The 19909-nt window shown below is 42.6% G+C and overlaps 1 protein-coding gene across 1 annotated transcript in view; it reads right to left on the bottom strand.

Moving 5' to 3' along the window:
* LOC109037293 (dynein beta chain, ciliary) overlaps positions 1-19909 on the bottom strand; it is a 684333-nt gene that overhangs the window by 418183 nt on the left and 246241 nt on the right. The window contains exon 20 of the mRNA XM_072296415.1: positions 5616-5789. Within this exon, the coding sequence (XP_072152516.1) occupies positions 5616-5789 (174 nt within the window). The remainder of the gene's footprint in view (positions 1-5615; positions 5790-19909) is intronic.

Genomic DNA, 19909 nt, shown 5'->3' with positions numbered 1-19909 from the left:
AACTGATTCATTGAATTGAAAATTTTGAATTTCCTGCTCACAATAAAAACCGGATTCTACGCGAATCACATCGCAAGCTACAATGTTTTTGGAAGGCTTCATAATCGAGCAATCTTTTTTCCCCGTCGTGTGTTGTTCAAAGTATACAGGAGGTGCAACAACTGGTTCGGAGCGCCGAGGTTGAGGTTATCATCCCATCTCATGCACCTATAATAGTTACCAGACCCATGTCGTCAATTCTTTCGTTCACGATAACTATCGTTAGATTTACGTTAGCCTATTCAAATTTTGTAATTTTGTCCATTTTGGTCTTTTGAAGAACTGTATAGATTTTTGGTTAAATCGCACATACCGTTTACTGATAAACGGTAATTAACGTAAGTGACCCACTTACGCTGTTTTCCACTAATCTGTTTATATGAAAGTTCCATTCCTTGGTTTCCTTGGTATCCTTTGTTTGCTATCAGCTGATGTTTTATTTCAGTTTCTTTTATTTTCATATATATATATATATATATATATATATATATATAATATATATATCATTGCTAGGTTAGTTCTAATTTTTTCGCGGCATTTATTCTACCTCCCCCTAGCTCATTTTTCTAGCTCCATCACCCTCTCCCCTCAACTCATTTTTCTATCGATTTTATCATTTTTTTTATGGCATGTCTTTCTCCCCTACCACCATTTTTTCGGGGTTATAAATATTTTAACGGCCTCTAGACCCGTGACTCCAGTCACGGACATTTCGCTAGTATTTTTATACATGAGAGACTTGTCATGGTAACGGTTAGTGTACTATTAGAATCGAGTACATGAGGTATGGTCAGAGTTAAGAAATTTCATGAAAGATTATAAAAAGAAATTTCATAATGAAATTTCATATAACACGCAGAATTCAGGATTAAACCCTTGAAACTTATGAATCTCCTTAAGTTCATTTGTATGCACGTGGTAAACTGTAAAAGGGAACTTTAGAAATGCCCAGAAAGTTGAGTAGAACAGCAAAAACATAATTTTGAATTTTTTTTCTTAAATTTTGGTTGAACACACAGCGCACAGCCGTACCGGTTGAACACCAAAATAAATTTTACGGATAAAGTAAGACGTTAGCTTTTATATTTGGAGCAAAACAAATTTCTTGACTATAAAGAATCCGAGTACTAAGTACCCCCGAATAGTATATCCTTCTTTTTTTGTACAAAAGGGAGGGAGGGATCTTGAACTATCTTTGAAACAATTTAAATGATTTTTTTATTTGTCTCTGATTTTTTTCAGAAATTAACAGTTTGAAATTTGAAGTTAGGGTCCCGGTCCCCCTCCCTTTGATGAGCCAGAACTGCCAGAAGAGAAAGAGTAAGAGAAGACCAGAAGAGAAAAGCTGAGAGAAGACCGCGCTCCAACTGGTCTAATTGACGAATATTATTCTCTTTAAAAATAAAAACATATTCTGTTAGAAAAAATAAGCATTTTTGACATTTTGTCGGTCGAAAGAAATTTCATTCGATGAAATTTCTTTTAGCAACTCTGGGTATGGTTATGAGTGATGAGTGACAGGTGTGAGTTTATGTATTGAAAAATGTTAACATCTTAGGCAGGAGCTACTTTCAGCAAAGTCTCATTCTACGTGAAATATTGGTGAGGAAACATCATCATCATTACTCTATATAAAGCTGCTGTTCCCACTCACTCTGCCCCCCCCCCCCCCCCTAGAGAAAAATTGGCCGAAGCGATTTCCTTTAAAATTGGTACACGCTTAGCTATTGTAATGAGGAGTTGATTAAAATTATTCCCATTCAAATCCGCTGCCTCGGATGCCCGCAAGAGCGAAAAGTTATTTCTCCATATAGTATTACATTGGAGATACGCGGTTGTTTACGCGCATCGCACCGAACAGGTTCAATCCTGTTGCGTGACGTCACTGCCTTACAGACGAAATTTAAGGTTTTAGGAGGTATTTTTCGACGAATGTTTGTGGAAATTGGTGAGCGGGGGTATTTTTCTCGGGGGATCTCGAATTTTTGGTCGGATTTTCAAAATCTCAAAATCCAAGATGGCGGCCGTGGCCTAAAATGCTAAGTCGGCTCCTGTTTGATTGATTTTCGTGAAACTCAGTATCCAGAGGTATTTTTCGACGAGAAACTCGAATTTTTAGTCAGATTTTCAAAATTTCAAAATCCAAGATGGCGGCCGTGGCCTAAAATGCTCAGTCGGCTCCTGTTATGTCGATTTTCGTGAAACTCGGTATCCAGGGGTATTTTTCGACGAGAAACTCGAATTTTCGGTAAGATTTTCAAAATTTCCAAATCCAAGATGGCGGCCGTGGCCTAAAATGCTATGTCGGCTCCTGTTATATCGATTTTCGTGAAACTCGGTATCCAGGGGTATTTTTCGACGAGAAACTCGAATTTTTGGTCAGATTTTCAAAATTTTCAAATCCAAAAAATGGCGGCCGTGGCCTAAAATGCTACGTCGGCTCCTGTTCTATCGATTTTCGTGAAACTCGGAGATCTAGGGTACTTTTCGACGGGGAACTCGAATTTTTGGTTAATTAAATTTCAAAATCCAAGATGGCGGCCGTGGCCTAAAATGCAATATCGCTTCCGGATATCGATCGATTTTTGTGAAATTCGGTATTAGGGGGTATATTTCGACGGGAAATTAGAATTAAGGGTCCGGTTTTCAAAATTCAAAAATCCAAGATGACGAACGTTGTCTAAATTGCTATCTTGGCTTCCGATCCATCAATGTTTGTGAAATTCGGTATTAGGAGGTGTATTTCGACGGGAAATTAGAATTTTAGGTCCGATTTTCAAAATTCAAAAATCAAAAATGGCGAACATGGTCTAAATTGTTATTTCGGCTTCCGATCCATCGATTTTTGTGAAATTCGGTATTAGGAGGTGTATTTCGAAGGGAAATTAGAATTTTAGGTCCGATTTTCAACATTTCCAAATCTACGATGGCGGCCCCGCACGAAAACGCGGTCCGGACTCCCAGAACATCAATTTCTGTACAATTTGGTGAAAAAGAAGATTAAGACATAGATGTTGTCTCCTCATCAATGTTAAAAACTGTGCGGGGCGGTGGCGGCTCGCGGAGCGAGTCGCAAGTTCGTCGCGAAGCGTAGAACTGGGGTCCAGGGGCACTCCCCGGCTAGACGTGTCAGCTCGCAAAGCAAGCTAATCACGACTAGTCATATATATAAGCTCCAAGACCTCCTAAATTTGCCTCCTAAAATTGCTCACTCTGCCCACCCCTAGATAAAAATTGGCCGAAGCGATTTCCTTTAAAATTGGTACACGCTTAGATATTGTAATGAGGAGTTGATTAAAATTATTCCCATTCAAATCCGCTGCCTCGGATGCCCGCAAGAGCGAAAAGTTATTTCTCCATATAGTATTACATTGGAGATACGCGGTTGTTTACGCGCATCGCGCCGAACAGGTTCAATCCTGTTGCGTGACGTCACTGCCTTACAGACGAAATATAAGGTTTTAGGAGGTATTTTTCAACGGATTTTCGTGAAATACGGCATCCGGGAGTACTTTTCGACGGGAAACTCGAATTTTTGGTCAGATTTTCAAAATTTCAAAATCCAAGATGGCGGCCGTGGCCTAAAATGCTAAGTCGGCTCCTGTTTGATCGATTTTCGTGAAACACGGTATCCGGGGGTATGTTTCGACGGGAAACTCGAATTTTTGGTCAGATTTTCAAAATTTCCAAATCCAAGATGGCGGCCGTGGCCTAAAATGCTAAGTCGGCTCCTGTTCGATCGATTTTCGTGAAACTCGGTATCCAGAGGTACGTTTCGACGGGAAACTCGAATTTTTGGTCAGATTTTCAAAATTTCCAAATCCAAGATGGCGGCCGTGGCCTAAAATGCTAAGTCGGCTCCTGTTCGATCGATTTTCGTGAAACTTGGTATCCGGAGGTACTTTTCGACGGAAACTCGAATTTTTGGTCCGATTTTCAAAATTTCCAAATCCAAGATGGCGGCCGTGGCCTAAAATGCTAAGTCGGCTCCTGTTATATCGATTTTCGTGAAACTCGGTATCCAGGGGTATTTTTCGACGAGAAACTCGAATTTTTGGTCAGATTTTCAAAATTTCCAAATCCAAGATGGCGGCCCTGCACGAAAACGCGGTCCGGACTCCTAGAACATCAATTTCTGTAAAAATTGGTGATAAAGAAGATTAAGACATAGATGTTGTCTCCCCATTAATGTTAAAAACTGTGCGGGGCGGTGGCGACTCGCGGAGCGAGTCGCAAGTTCGTCGCGAAGCGTAGAACTGGGGTCCAGGGGCACTCCCCGGCTAGACGTGTCAGCTCGCAAAGCGAGCTTATCACGACTAGTAAATAAATAACATAATCCATTGCAATCTTGCCAGAATTAAGTCTAATTATTTAATTTTTTGGGTATTTGACCATCATCATTTATCGCCCTATTTCTAGTTAACAATTTCTTACGTATCGAAAAGTTGGAACTCGGATTCACCGTCGAAAATTACACAGCAGACCTCAAAGTTAATGCTATCAAGTGTTTTTAAGGCTAAAATTTATATCTGCCTGCAGCCCGACCACAGACCTCTATGGCTCATGGCGATAGAAGTGCGAGTTTATTCCATAGCAGTTCCATCGCTAAAATTTTTCTGCGACCACGGACCGCGATGGCACGGCAATGGAAAGCATGCGATGTTGAACGATTAACTTGAAAAGAGGAAATTGTTCTCAACAAATCACCGTCCTTGATGCATTCAACGAAGAAGAAGAAGCAGGTTGGAAAACATTAATGGCGGGAGATACAATTACCTCAAAATATCGATTTCAACCAATGACTTGAACCAAATCAACTTGAATGGCCGATGAGTGAGAAGCACGTAAACAAAATAAGAACCCCAACCTCAACCTCAATTTCGATGGAATCGAGCAGTGCCATCGACCCATGAGCGATGGAACAGCTTTCCAAAGGCCGTTTCTACAGATGAAGGTCTGTGGTCGCCCTCGAAGGGTATTCCGTTGGAATGGTACCTAGTTCAATCAATATCGATGGAAGAGAGAGGTCTGTGGTCGGGCTGCTAAAAAGCGTCGTTGTTCCAAAAAACCGTTTACGAATATGGTCATATCTCGCAAACATAACATTTCAATGCGAAATTTAATATATCGATGGATGTGAAATCAGACAAACCATTATTGAGACAACTGTATATTCAGATTAATATAAAACAATTTTGAGATAACTGCGGCTTTGTAAAAATCAACGAATTTATAAATCGAAAAATTGGCAACAATTAGGAAGTTACTAAACAATGAGCATATCTTTAAATTGCACATTTTTTTAAACACATTGTGTAAACCGCGACTTGGTGGCTCAATTTCAATGTTTCCAACGGGATGGTCTTGTTTTCAACTTGGCAACGCTGTAGCGCGAAGGAAAAAAGGTTTTTTGAACATGCTGTTGCCAAGAAAAGGCTTGTCTTGTGATAAGAAACAAAGTAGGTATCCAACTTAAGGTCAGATCCCTCGGGGGAGGGGGGGGGTCGCCGATTATGTATATCAGTCATTGTTCAAGTCTCGTACTTATAACTACATCTCATGGATATTTCACACACCTGTAAAGGTATATCCGAATCCAATTCAAACTTCTCCACTCTGTCTGTCCATGAAATGAACTTTTTGGTTTCAGGATCAATGTAGTAATTGAAGACATATCCGACCGGAGGGAACTTGATGGCTTTGAATTCATTAATCCACCATTTGGTAAACTCGGCACGGTAATCTATGAGCTAAATACATGTAAAATACAATTTTAAAAAAATAAGAACGAACGTATAGTGGGGCTGATAAGCGTAAAAATCGTGCTCTTCTGGAAGAAAGCATGAAAATTTCAGGGATTCATCTCTACCCTATAGACATTCGATTTAGACAAGTAGGGTGAAAATGGGAATTTGAGGCCAGTAAATTATCCAACAGCGTTGCATGATTGTGCAGAAAAATATGAATTAAATTACAGCGTTGTATAGGGATTATTGTTCAATATGGCAACGCTGTAAAAAGAAAGTATTGCATGTTGCCCCTTCAATATGCGGGTTATGCAATCGTGTATGAATGCCCCTTCATTTTTCGGGTTATGCAATGGTGTATTTTTCAAGATGGCGCAGCAGCGTTGCCGCGTGGTGCATGTAAATAAATGATTTATTTATTGGTGAAATTTTGCAACATTGCATTTTACAGTGTTGCCAGATGGGGCGAGAAATTGGTTGATTTTTCCGTACAGTGTTGCCAGATTGTGCAATAAATTCGGATTTTCGGACTTGTAAAATTTTTCGGTTTCAAGAGACCGTATCTTGCAGTATGGGTCGGTATCAGATACTGTAGATTAGGGTCTGATTCGGGAAAATTGAAAATTTTTCGGAAAATCACCCTCGTCCGATCCGCCACGGATCGATTCGATTCTTTTCCATAATCGAAGATCGGAAAACTGTACGGACCGAATTTCGATACGAGTTTTGGTTTTCAAGATTTCGGACTTGTAAAAATTTTCGGTTTCGAGAGACCGTATGGGTTTTCCCACTCTCGCTCTCCGTTCGTTTCTGTTCGTCCCTTCGAAAGGCTTCTGACCGCCATGCAGGAGCCTACCCTATGATTAGGGCCAGTTTTCACAATGTCGCGCAGTGTCGCTTGCACGTTATGCCTGGTAACGCTAAGGAACGCTGGACTATACGAGGGATTTCCCACTCTCGCTCTCCGTTCGTTTCTGTTCGTCCCTTCGAAAGGCTTCTGACCGCCATGCAAGAGCCTACCCTATGATTAGGGCCAGTTTTCACAATGTCGCGCAGTGTCGCTTGCACGTTATGCCTGGTAACGCTAAGGAACGCTGGACTATACGAGGGTTTTCCGATGCGTATCGGGCACCTTGTGTTTTGGGAATGGATATTGCAATGTACAGTTTGATGAATTAAAAAATTTTTATTATTTTTTATTGGATATTTACAGTTTCAGTTTAAAAAACAGTTCGCGTTTAGAAAACGCACTAAAAACGTGAGGGTTGTCAACCACAAACATCGGATCCTTCTCCTTCTCCGAACTTTAAATCTACACTTATGTCATCGACTTTCCGATTGTTATTTTTCCGGGCCATCCTGATGAAACGGAACTTGCAGTCGGATGAAAGGTACTTGGAGTACAGGTACGGTGCGGAGCAAATGAGCGCCAGTAAACTCAAGATGAATAGAAGAACATCCGTCAAGGTAGAGGGTGCGCATTTGATTTCCGGACAGACAGGGCACATTGTGATGTTTGCTTCGGATGAGTTTTCCACCAGTGAGGATTTCACTCCAACAACAGCAATGATGATGGTGATGAGAATTATTTTATCAATCATGATTTCTTCCTTGCGATACTGAGAAGAGAATGCATACTATTTATACGAAATCCAACTGCTAGACCCGCTCTCCTCTCTCTCTTGTGTTTAATACCACGCGAATTGCACTTAACAGTCTACCTATCTTCCAGTCCTCTTCGTCTACTTTCTTGTACCCCTGCTTTAGGAAGTAAATTATTTCGTGCTCGTCTGCGACACGTTCTAGAGAAGGCAAAATCTTTCCGTTATCTCAACTAAGCCGTAACACCCGACGGATCGGAAGTGTCTATTGAGCTGAGTTTGAGATGGTGGAATAACTTGTCAGGAAAAAGGAGTCGGGCAAACTTGTTCAAAAGCTCTGCTCGTATTCCTGTAAATTTGAAAGTGAGAGCCTCATATACCATATCCAAGGTGTTCATCGCTCTGATCGATTGTGATTTGAGGGTTGGAGCGTCCATACTTGACGAGTTCTTGTTTTGAAATGATCGATCACACTTCCTCGACACTATTTATACGTTCCCCCGACTCGCATTGATAATTTTCCCACTTGTATGAAAGCGTAGTTTTATATTGCGACTACAAATTATGACTACACAGTTAGGACTCAACAGTGACAGGTGAAGAGTGGGCGTTATCGAGGTAGAGGCACTTAAGTGGTGGATAACAATGATGCAACTTTCTCGCCTCTTGCATCAGCTACTCGAACCACTCTGGGTGATGCAACTTTCTCGCCTCTTGCATCAGCTACTCGAACCACTCTAGTCAAGCGCAGTAGGTAGGGGAATCATTTTGTCTTCGCCTTCGTGGATAATAGTTTCGCCGCCAGCGTCCTCAGTGTCCAGTGCTAACGTATTCGACCTAATCGAGTCTGACAAATTATGACGACATAGTTTGTCCGAGTGAAACCGAGTTTGGTGATTATCAAATACTACTATATTTACTCCGTGGTAAATTATAACTCTACATAAAAGTGTAATTTATGTTACGACTTATGACGACATAGTTTGTCCGAGTGAAACCGAGTTTGGTGATTAACAAATACTACTATATTTACTCCGCGGTAAATAATAACTCTACATAAAAGTGTAATTTATGTTACGACTTATGACTACACAGTTTGCCCGAGTGAAACCGAGTTTGGTGATTAACAAATACTACTATATTTACTTTGAGGTAAATCATGTGTCTACAGTTTCTTTCCACTCGGTGAGGAAGCTAAATATATTTACCTCCGCGTAGAAAACTCGTCAGTCTCACTTTTGATGATATTGGAAACCCTCGAGCTTATAATAGTATTCACTCTGAAATCTTTTCAGAGAACAGAATCTTACAAACGAGAAAATAGTGTTGATTTTCTGTTCTGACGAAATCAGAAAATCTCGAGCTTATAATAGTATAAAACTTTGAGCTTAAAATAGTATTCACTTGTTCGCTTTGAAATCTTTTCCGTGAACAGAATCTAGCAAACGTAAAGAAAGTGTAAGTTTTCTTTTCTGACCGACTCGGAAGACTTTGAGCTTAAAATAGTATCTTTATCATGGCTGCTCAAGAACAGAATGTTGAAACTTTCATCCAATGTGATATTTGTGATGAATTTTATAAACAAGGTGAAAAGCATGAACATGGTGCGGAACAAATTAAGAAGGAGGAGGGTATCAACGATGAAACGAATATTAAACAGGAGCTCATCGAATGTGATATTTGTGATGAATTTTATAGACAAGGTGAAAAGCACGAACATGGTGCCGAACAAATTAAGAAGGAGGAGGGTATCAACGATGAAACGCACATTAAACAGGAGCACAACGCGCTCATCCATTGTGATATTTGTGATGAGTTTTATGCGGAGGAGAGAATCATGAGCAATCTCCCGAACATATTGAAAAGATGTCCACCTCATCACCTACCGATGACAACAACGATCAAGAATATTGTGACACGTGTAAAATATCATACCATAAAAGAGAAAAACATGAAGAATCTGCAAGTCACATAAGAAATTTGTTCGAGATGAAAGTACCGATTGTTCAAGTTGAGACTGCTTGTCAAAGCAGGTTGAAAACATTTTTCATCACAAACTTCCAGCCAGAGAATCTCATCATAGATGAGTACCTCCTATCGGCTAAAGACCTCATAATTAAAAAAATAAAAGAAGAACTCACCGGCGAGGCATTGAAGGTTAATATACTAGTTTACGCCGAGTACGAGAAAGCTGATGATAAGGACAAGGAAGGAATGCAGTTGAAAAAATTCAAGACTAAAAACGAAGCTATTTTCGCGTCAACGGATCTGGACGAGTATTATGAAAAGTTCAGGCCAAGATCAATAAAGAGTCATTCGATTTTCACATGAACGGATCCGGTGGGTGCTGAAGAAGATACAAGGTATGGAGCTACGTATCAACCGCTATTACGCGTTACATCGAGGAGGAACGTACGTTAAGCTTCCGTTTCGAACGAACATGTTGTCAATGTAAATAACGGTGCATTAAACGATTGTTTCCTGTACGCAATGTTGGAAAGTTCCTCCCGAAGGAAGCGAGCATAAACATCGTCCGGAAAATATTTAAATCTGTTCGATCGTTACGATTTCTCGACGTTCGATTACCCACGAGCATAGATGACATTATCAAATTCGAGAAAAGGAACAACGTATCGGTTTCGGTATTTGGGCTCCGTGAGAGTTTGGTGTCCAACAAGAAAAAGTATACAGTTTACCCAATTAAAGTTGCCGACCCGGAAAGAGAGGACCACACCGACCTACTATGTCTCTCAACCCCCGTACCTTTAAGTTACCATTATTGCTGGATCAGTAACTTTGAACAACTTGTACGAAAACAGTTGACAAACCATCACGGACAAATCTACATCTGCAAGAAATGCTTTACGTACAAGAACTCGATGGAGGAATTGAATCAACATAAAGTTCTCTGCTCTTTGGTCAGCAAAGATGCATTCCTAGCTTCATTTCCAGACGAGCGATACCTCAAATTCGAAAATCACCACAAGGAAATAAAACATAATTATGTAATTTATGCAGACTTTGAAGCCTACTTGGAACAAATTCATGGTGACTCGGAGCATCCAGCGTCTGCGTATAGGCGGCACATCTCAAATTCTTACGCTTACCTCCTCGTCACGGAAGATCCCGAATTTAAAATGACGGAACCGAAACTGTACCGTGGCGAAGAGGCACATATCAAATTTCTGGACGATATAATCACTCTCGTAGGAAGAATCAGTGAGAGTTACAATGACAAAGAGAGTAAAATAATAATGACACATGAAGACCGGCCACATTTGAAGCGGAAAATAGTGTGGACATTGTGAGTGGATTTCTCACAACCAGGTATCGTAAAGGTAAGGGATCATGACCATCAAAAGAGAGCGGAGGAAAACAAGGTCCAATTATCGAAAAGCCTTATGTTCAAATTGCAATCTTATTTTCCGACATGAGAAATGTGTTAGAGTCGTCCTGCACAATGGTAGCAGGTATGATTTCCACGAGGTAGTGCTGGCTCTGAACAAATATCCTCATCGCGTTGAAATAATACCACACACGGAGGAAAATTACATCAGCATGACGGTCCATCTGGAAACAGTTTTCGATCAAGTTCATCGACTCGTTCCGATTCCTCCCCGCATCGTTGGATAAACTGGTTCAGACGATCCCGCGCGAATCTTTCGTTCGCACGAGGAAACTCACTCGCACAGACAATGAGTTCGACATGGTTTGTCGAAAGCTCCGTTCCCGTACGATTACGTTGACAATCCGGCCAAGCTGAACGAGACGCGTCCACCACCGCGAGAGGCTTTCTTCAACACCCTGACTCAAACGGACATCTCCGAAGAGGAATACCAAAGGTTTCTCCAAGTTTGGCAAACTTTCAATTTCCGTAATCTCGGTGAGTATTCAGATTTCTACTTGCGACTCGATGTGTGCCTCCTCACCGATGTATTTGAGGAGTTCCGCTTTTCGGAATAAAAAATTATAGTTTGGACTGTGCCAATTACCTGACTCTACCCGTTTCGCGTTCGACGCATTCCTAAAAATAACTAATGTGAAAATCCAACTCTTCAATGATATGGATATGGTTTTCATGATTATGAGCTCGATCCGAGGTGGATAACACAGTGGTGAAACGGCACGCTCTTGCAAACAATCCTTTGATACCGGATCATTTGATCCTAAAAAACCAGTGAACTATATACAATACTTGATGTGACGGCACTTTACGCACACACCATGAGAAAGCATCTGCCCTACGATAACTACACTTGGTCCCGAAGGAGAAGAGTTGCTAACTCTGCGAAAACTATAATCAACCATCCCGACGACGCTCCTTTCGGGTACATACTCGATGTAGATATTGAATATCCAGAACACCTCCACGACCTGCACAAGGACCTTCCGTTCTTGTGCAAGAACGAAATACCACCATCGGAGCGGGAAATGTACGAAACTATTGACGACTCTAGCTAATAAAAACAACTATGTTATCCACTATGTAATGTTGAAAGAAGCGCTCGGTCAAGGATTAAAACTCCTGCGCGTCAACCGGCCATCAAATTCCGTCAGGCTCCTTTCTTGGCACCCTTCATCGAGCTGAACGCCCGTTGAGACGGACGCTACGAATCCGTTCCACCAAACGCTCCTGAAACTGTGCAGCAACGCTTGCTACGGAAAATTTATCGAGAACCCGTTGAAGCGAAAGAATATTAAATTGGGTACAAACAGCAGACAGATATTGAAAGCCATCTCACGGTCGATTTCGTAGATCGCACGATTTTCGCAGAAGAATTGGTAGCAATCCATTTACGGAGAACAGAGGTCGTCATAGACAGACCAATGATTGTTGGTTTTTCAATCTTAGATCTGAGTAAAGTACACATGTATCAATTCCACTATAATCACATGCTTAAGAAGTACAATCCCGACCAAGTTCAACTTCTCTATATGGATACGGACTCGTTCATTTACGAGTTGACTACACCGAACGTCTACGATGATATGATGTCAGATCTACACTTGTACGACACCTCCAACTTCCCAGAAGTCATCAATGTCGCAGCGCGACAAACCGTAAAGTAATGGGTAGTTTTAAGGATGAAACGGTGGAATACCCATTGCTGAGTTTGTCGCGCTGCGACCCAAGATGTATGCGTATCGTTTTAGCGACGGGAAACAGAGAAAAGGGCAAAAGGATATCAACACCAGTGGTAAGATCGCTAAACTTTGCCAATTTTCTCACAGTATTAAAAGATCCTGAATCGAGAATGACCGCCTCGATGCGCAGATCGGGCGCGGAAACATCAACTATACTCCTTCGAAACTACAAAAAGAACCCTCTCCGGCTTAGACGATAAACGTGTATTTTAGAAGACGGTGTTAGCACTGTTCCTTGGGTCATCGTGACAACAAAGATCCTTGCATGTGGATGAAAGTTGCGGAGCCGAGACCGAGTTGAGAAAAATCCTCGCTGTTAAACAACTTCGTATAAATAGTATAGATAATTCTGGAGAACCGTCAGTTAAGAAACCTCGAATTTGAAAATAGGAACATCCTCGCTGTTAAACAACCTCGTATAAATAGTATAAATAATTCTGCTGGAGAACCGTCAGTTAAGAAACCTCGAATTTGAAAATAGTAAAAGTGCAACTAACGAAATGATGGCTTGTCTCGATGTACAAGTTTTTGGAGCCAAGGAAATTTCATCGTCAAAGAGTTTGGTCTTGTGGACATGAAGTGTACTCAAACTGAACTCTATTTATTCAAACCTCCGTTCCCGAGCAGCATGTTGAGCGCTAAAGACGTTGTGACAAACAACTGGTTAACACGCAATTATCATCACTTGGAATGGGAAAGCGGGTTTCTCGAGTACGATGAATTCACTTCAAAAATGAATAGCATCGGAACCGCTACGATGTACTTTATGTTAAAGGTGAACAAAAACGAAATTTCATCAGTAGTTTCGTGCCGGACAAATGTATCGTTGTAAATTTGGATACTAAAGATTGTCCGTCCTTGCGACTATTGGCTCGTTGGTCGACAGCATATACGTGTCCTTTAGTACATCCATTCTGCGCAATGTCGAACGCATTCCGATTGTGTATGTGGATGTCGGCATCTTATTATCGTGATTATTTCACAGATGAAATCATGCAATGGCAGGAGAAGATTATAGTGGCAGACGAACAAAGGAATCACCCCGATAATAATAAAGGAGTAGTAGATGAACAGTCAGATTGAACGAACCGAAATATGCGACGAAAAGTGAAATCATCCGTGCTTAATATAGCAGACAAATTGTCGAATCAACCCGACTTAATACATATATAATAGCACACGAAAAGTGGAATCATTCGCAGACGAATTATCGAAGCGAAATATAGCAGTCGAAAAGTATCCGTGCTTAATATAGCAAACAACTTGTTTCACTCGAAATATTTAGCGCACGAAAATTGGAATCATTTGTACCTTGAAAGAACTGACGACATGGAAGTTTTCAACAATTCAATCTTGATCGTCAACGCTAAAGAGCTGACTGTAAACGCCCGCTACAAGATGAACAAACTCATCAAAATACCAACCAAGTACGGGATCACCGTTGCCGCCGATATCATCTTCGAGAATCATCATCGTCTCCTCTTCCTACCTTCGCACATTACGAACCGTTTGACGGACGATGCAATTCAGGATATCAACGCTGGATCCTTCGATCTCATCTACGAAGGCCCGATCGGAAGAACATATAAATTCGCACTCGTTCCAAACGTTGCAGCTTGATTTATATTGTATGTCATGTTTGTATTCTTTGTAAATGATGTAATGTTTGAAAAAAAAAAATAAAATAAAATAAAAAAAAAAATGAAAAAATAAACATGTTATTTTTTTTTTTTTAAATTTTTGCTTAAGATCAATCCAATTGCCTCACGGTTCCGTGCAGTAGTTCGTACGAATACTTCACAGGAGTGATCAGAATCACTTGGGCTGTAGTGTTGGCCGGAAATTCTCTTTTACCACAACGGTCAACGTGATATCCACCGGAGCTGTTTTTAGATCTTCACCTTGAACGCATTTGATGACAAAAATCGCGCGATCTTTGAAATTTTCAAACAACATAGCTGGCTCGCAGAGTTTCTCACCTTTCCAGTAGTCTCTCATAAAATCGGTGTAGTTCAGGTAGGCGTGATTATAATCCATACTCGGAAATCGTAGATCGTATCAACTTGAGGAAACCGACGCTCACCGATTTGAACGCTGACCGAGCGCACATTTACATGGTCGAAACGAGAGGAATCCTTCAGGTGATTGTCCCGTCGATCCGTTTGAAATACCAAGACCACGAATTTGGGCTTGTGCCTGCTGGTTGTTCTTACGCTCCATTTGAACGTCTTGGTCGGAAAAATCCCAGGGATGTCGTGCGATTCCCAATTCATGTAACCGAAACTCATCTTGTCGTTCTTCTTCATCTTGAGCAAGATTTGTTTTTCCAGTTCCAACGTGAATTTGACGACGGGAATCTCCCAATAGATTTCGATTATTTTAAATTTAATGGTGTAACCGTCCGCGGTCGCCGCGTCGGTGATATAATATGCATTCTTATCCGTACCACTGCGCACTAGGATCAACTCTTGCGAGCATCTGACTAGAACGTCTTTGAAATGTACTGCGAATCCGCTGAGTGAAGACAACGGAACGACGGCGCACTGAGTTTCATCCAACGTTGTCATATCCCATTCGGCCCATGAAGAAGAGATGTCACAAAACCCGGCAGTTGCGAGTCCCGCGGTTTCCGCTCTAGTGTATGTGAGATAATTTTTCACGGTCGATGTCACTCCGACACACTGCATGCTATCGATTTCCGTCCCGTTCACTTTGTACTGCATACGGTCGAACAAGTGCAGGGGATAATTGTTAGCCCACTTGACTTTAGGTTTCGCAGCATCTGCGGCGGCTCCAGGATTTTTCTCGAGTTTCACTTCTAAACGCATGAAGATCCTCGAATCTTGAGGCACGGTGATCAGACCGTGGGTATCGGGGGTGAACCGGATCGAATCGTTGTTTCCACGCCGTTCGTCGACCGGACCGAAACGGATGTATTCGTATTCGATGATCTCTTGTCGCCAAGCTTCCATCTTGTTCTTATTTCGGATTTTTCACCACGAATCCGAGTTGTGTGAGAGCCCTCTTGGAATATTCGCTCAAAGTTTTCCTCTGCTGCTGCTGCTGTTGTTGACAACTAGTCCGTGGATTATCAATACTATTATATGCGAGAGAATTTAGGAACGTATCGTCGTTCTGGATCCTTCGTTTACCCATAAGTTACTGGTCTCACGTGCAGTCGCACTGTCACTTCTTCACCACCGAAATTGATCGCTCTTCCTTGTTGGTCTACTATATTAACGAGCAAACGTTGGATCTTATCACCCAAGACGGGTAGTAATGAATCGTCGACGGTTGCTCTACCATTTTGAATCCTGGTTCGATATCGGGAGCAAACGCATAAATGTGATGTCCGCGCACCCCGTTCACGTATCCACCGTCAGCGATGCTGCATTCGATGCATATCATGTTTACAGGTGAGATGTTGACGCGATAGTCAGCTTCGTGCCATTCGTCCGGTGCCAAGAGACGCTTTCCGAATCCGAGCACCTTACGTAAAGTGCCGGGTCTGCGGAAATCGATCCAGTACTTGGATTTGATGCTTACTTTAAGCGTAGCGTTGTTCGCTTTGAGTTTGATAGCTTCCGCTCCGCCAAGATCTCCCTGCAAGTATTCTTGTATACCCTCGATCTCGTAGGCTCCGATCGGGAACGAAATTGCCGAGTAATTCTCTTCAGGGCTCTCGGAGTAGAAAAGCAGTCTGTTCGTTATATCGATGTTCGGGATGGAATAATAAGTTACAAAACCCGTCAGACCGATCTCGCAAGGTCCGAACAACTCGAGAGGTCTAGGCAGTGCAAACTCGAGAACGTTGCTCCTCCCCGTCAACATGAACGTGTGACATCTTTTCTGAGTTTCCATATTCGGGTTTCGAGAATACTATATATTCCTGGTTTGTACGAGCCATTCTAAACATCGTTTCCCGCAGACGCTCGAGTTGAAATTTTGTTCGCTATCATAATTGTATCCTATTGTCGTCATCGTTGAGCTACCGCGTGAGCGTAAAATGTATCGCGTAATTTCAACGGGTGGTGGTAAATCACCGAAGCTGTCGTAGTACAATGCGTTACCGCTCTTTGAAATCCGGTATGCTGTCCAATGTGTACCGGCTCCATCGCTTCGGTCCAGATTGATGATACCGCACTCGGGACGTTTGGGTTTCTTGGTCGCCAATTCATCGATCATGAACACACCGCGGAAATGCGGGATTCGTAATTGTTCTGTCGCAGCGATCCTCAACTCAACATCCGTCATCGCTCGGCGCGGTAGCTCACGGATCAGTTTAAATTCTTTCGGTAAGGTCTCAAGTAAAGTCCGTAACCTTTACGGTACGGTCGCAAGTACAATCCTTCACCGAGGTGTACGTTTTTCTTCAAAGATCCGTCGATGACCGTCTTGATCATTTTCGCTACCGGTGTGATTGTTCGCGCGGCCAGACCGATACTCGTCAGAGATTCTTGACTCCGGCACCCGTCTTCGGAATAGCCAAGATTCGCTCCGCCGGTTTCTTCTTCGACGCTCCGGCACCCATCTTTGGGAGAGCCAAAATTCGTTCGATCGACCGCTCCACCGGTTTCGTCTTCTTCTTCGACGCTCTCTTCTTCTTAGGTTTCGGTTTTTTCGCTGCCACCGTCTTGTTTAGTCCCATTCCGAGTTTGGCTTTGAGTTTCATAGCGTTCGTTACGGCGTATGCTGCCGCTCTTTCACCCAACGATGAGTCGGACGCTTTCACACGTTCCCAAGCTCTGTCGGCAAGTATGAGATCGGCTTTGTTCCTCTCGGTGGTGTCTTTGGTCTTACTGTAAGCGATGTCGTGGGACTTGCAAGCTTCGTCGAGCGGATTTATACCCGGATCTCCGCGTTTCAATCGTTCTGCGAGGCGAGTGCCCGGTCCGCAGTACCTGTAGTCGCCCGGTAAGTGTAGTTCGAACGGTAGTGAATTTATCAACGAGTTTAACAGTCCACGTCCTCGATTGGTTTTGCTGCAAGTTGATGTTCTTCTCGGTGACATACTCTGACGAAAATCTCCATACTATTTATACGGAGAAGTAAAAAATAACTGTCCGATAAAATAGGGAACGAATACGATGCGACTCGTCAAGCAAAGAAAGTCACTGCGAGTCCGGAACCTCGACAAACGGAAGAAGCAAAATGAAAACCGACGACAACGACGACGACACAGTGAACTGTTACCGAACAGTATCCGTTGCATTGTCGTTGGACCGTCCAACTGCGGTAAAACAAACGTGATGGTTTGCTTGCTACAACATCCGAACGGATTGAAGTTCCGCAACGTGTACTTGTACTCCAAGACACCGTTCCAACCCAAGTACGAAGAACTGCGTCGGATATTCGACGGAATCGACGGTCTCGGATACAACGTCTATTCGGACACGGCCGAGATTGTTCCACCAAACGATGCCGCATCAGACTCGGTCTTCATTTTCGATGATGTCGCTTGTGACAAACAAAATGCGATGCGGGAATATTTCAGTATGGGAAGACACAGCTCGGTCGACAGTTTCTACTTGTGTCAAACTTATTCTCGCATACCGAAACAATTGATTCGCGATAACGCTAACCTGCTCGTAGTTTTCAAACAGGACAATACAAACTTGCGACACATCTACGACGATCACGTCAACACAGATTTCACGTTCGAAGATTTCAGACACATCTGCTCGGTGTGCTGGCAGGACAAGTACGGGTTTTTAGTCATCGATAAAGATAGTAATAAGAACGAGGGAAGGTACCGGAAAGGTTTCGATACTTTTATTGAACAAGATGGATAACTTATCGTTGTCGACGATCGCTCAGAAATACGGTAGTATCGATAAAATCCGTCAAGATATCAAACGGAAGTTAAATACCATTCGCACCGGAGAGGCGGACGCTCAGGTGACGTTGAAGAAAGTTTTCAAACCGTTGACAGATCCGCTCGCAGCGTTGCAGAAAACTGTGTCGTCGTCGTCGTCAACTCCCGCACTTGTCGCTGCTCCTCAGGAAAAGAAAACCAAGATCGAAGCTTCAAAATCGGAAACGAAAGATGGAACAACGTTTGTTGATAGTTTATTTGCTTCGTTCGGATCACCGAAAAATATAAACAACGATGATGATAGATGACGATTCAAAGGAGGATGATGATGATGACGATGATGAATCGTTCCAAGATGCAACGGGTAAAGAACAAACAACGAGTCGCACTGAAGACGACGACGTCGATTCTCGAAACACAATCACTGCCCCGCACGTACAGTTCTACTTGACGATCTGGAGAAACAACCGAAACAATCCGATACCACGTATGGTGTGCGGAAAGCGATCAACGGAAACTATCTTATCGGAAACCGAACCATAAGTTTCGATTCGGACGGACGACTAATCTTGGACGGTGGCGATGAGGTGTTCGAACCGACACCCGGGTTCTTGGAGCTCATTTTCAAGAAACATCCGCGTAATTACACAGCAGATGATCGTGCTAATTTCCAACGAGTAGTTACGCTCACCAATGCGCATTGGAGGAATCATCATCCACACGGTAGACCCAACTCGAACCGCAGTCAAAAATACCGCGATCTCATCAAACCTTTGTTCGCTACATCTACTCCGAGATCAACGAGGAAGTCATCGCGTAAAAAACTGAAGAAAGGCTCCGTATAAAATTCACCGTGCGAAACGGGAACTCGTCTATTGGGACGATCCGAACGAATTGGTCCAACGTCTCGTTTTACTTGTAGCTTCGAAACAAGCTGGTCACACCGATCACGATCGTGAAATTCTGAGTATCGTCGAAGAGCTTCGCGAAGCAGATTACATCCACTAAATATAGGTTCCGCACAAAAATGAGTCACACCGACCGGTTTGGAAGATCGAAAGGAACTTACGTTCGCAACACGAAGCAAGGTCTCAAAGGTGACGGTTTCTTACTGGATCCCGACGGAAATTATCTCGTATCCAACAAACGGATCCGACAACTGCAAGATCCCGAAGAGGATACCGACGCCGTGAACAAACAATGGACAGACTCGAGGTGGACGGAAGCTATGAATTTAGCACAGCTTTGTTTGGAGAGAATGGAAGAATACAAAAGTATCGCGCAACGACTCGAGACGAAATTATCACGACTGGAAAATAGAATCAGTCAATTAGAGGTTGTGAATCGAATGAAAGGAAAATAGTGTTGCGATGAGTCACACGGACGGTTTTGGCCGATCGAAATTCCGCCGCGGTCCAAAAGGTGACGGATTCTCACTGGATTCCGACGGAAATTATATCGTATCGAACAAACGGATTCGTCAAGTGCAAGATCCCGAAAGCGATGAGGATGCGGTGAACAAACAATGGTCCGAACGGAAGTGGAAGGAAGCCATGAAATTA

This window comes from Bemisia tabaci, chromosome 2, assembly GCF_918797505.1.
Source record: "Bemisia tabaci chromosome 2, PGI_BMITA_v3".
Lineage (NCBI taxonomy): Eukaryota > Metazoa > Arthropoda > Insecta > Hemiptera > Aleyrodidae > Bemisia > Bemisia tabaci.
The sequence above is the reverse complement of the archived record's forward strand: the minus strand, read 5'-3'. Positions and strand labels throughout refer to the sequence as shown.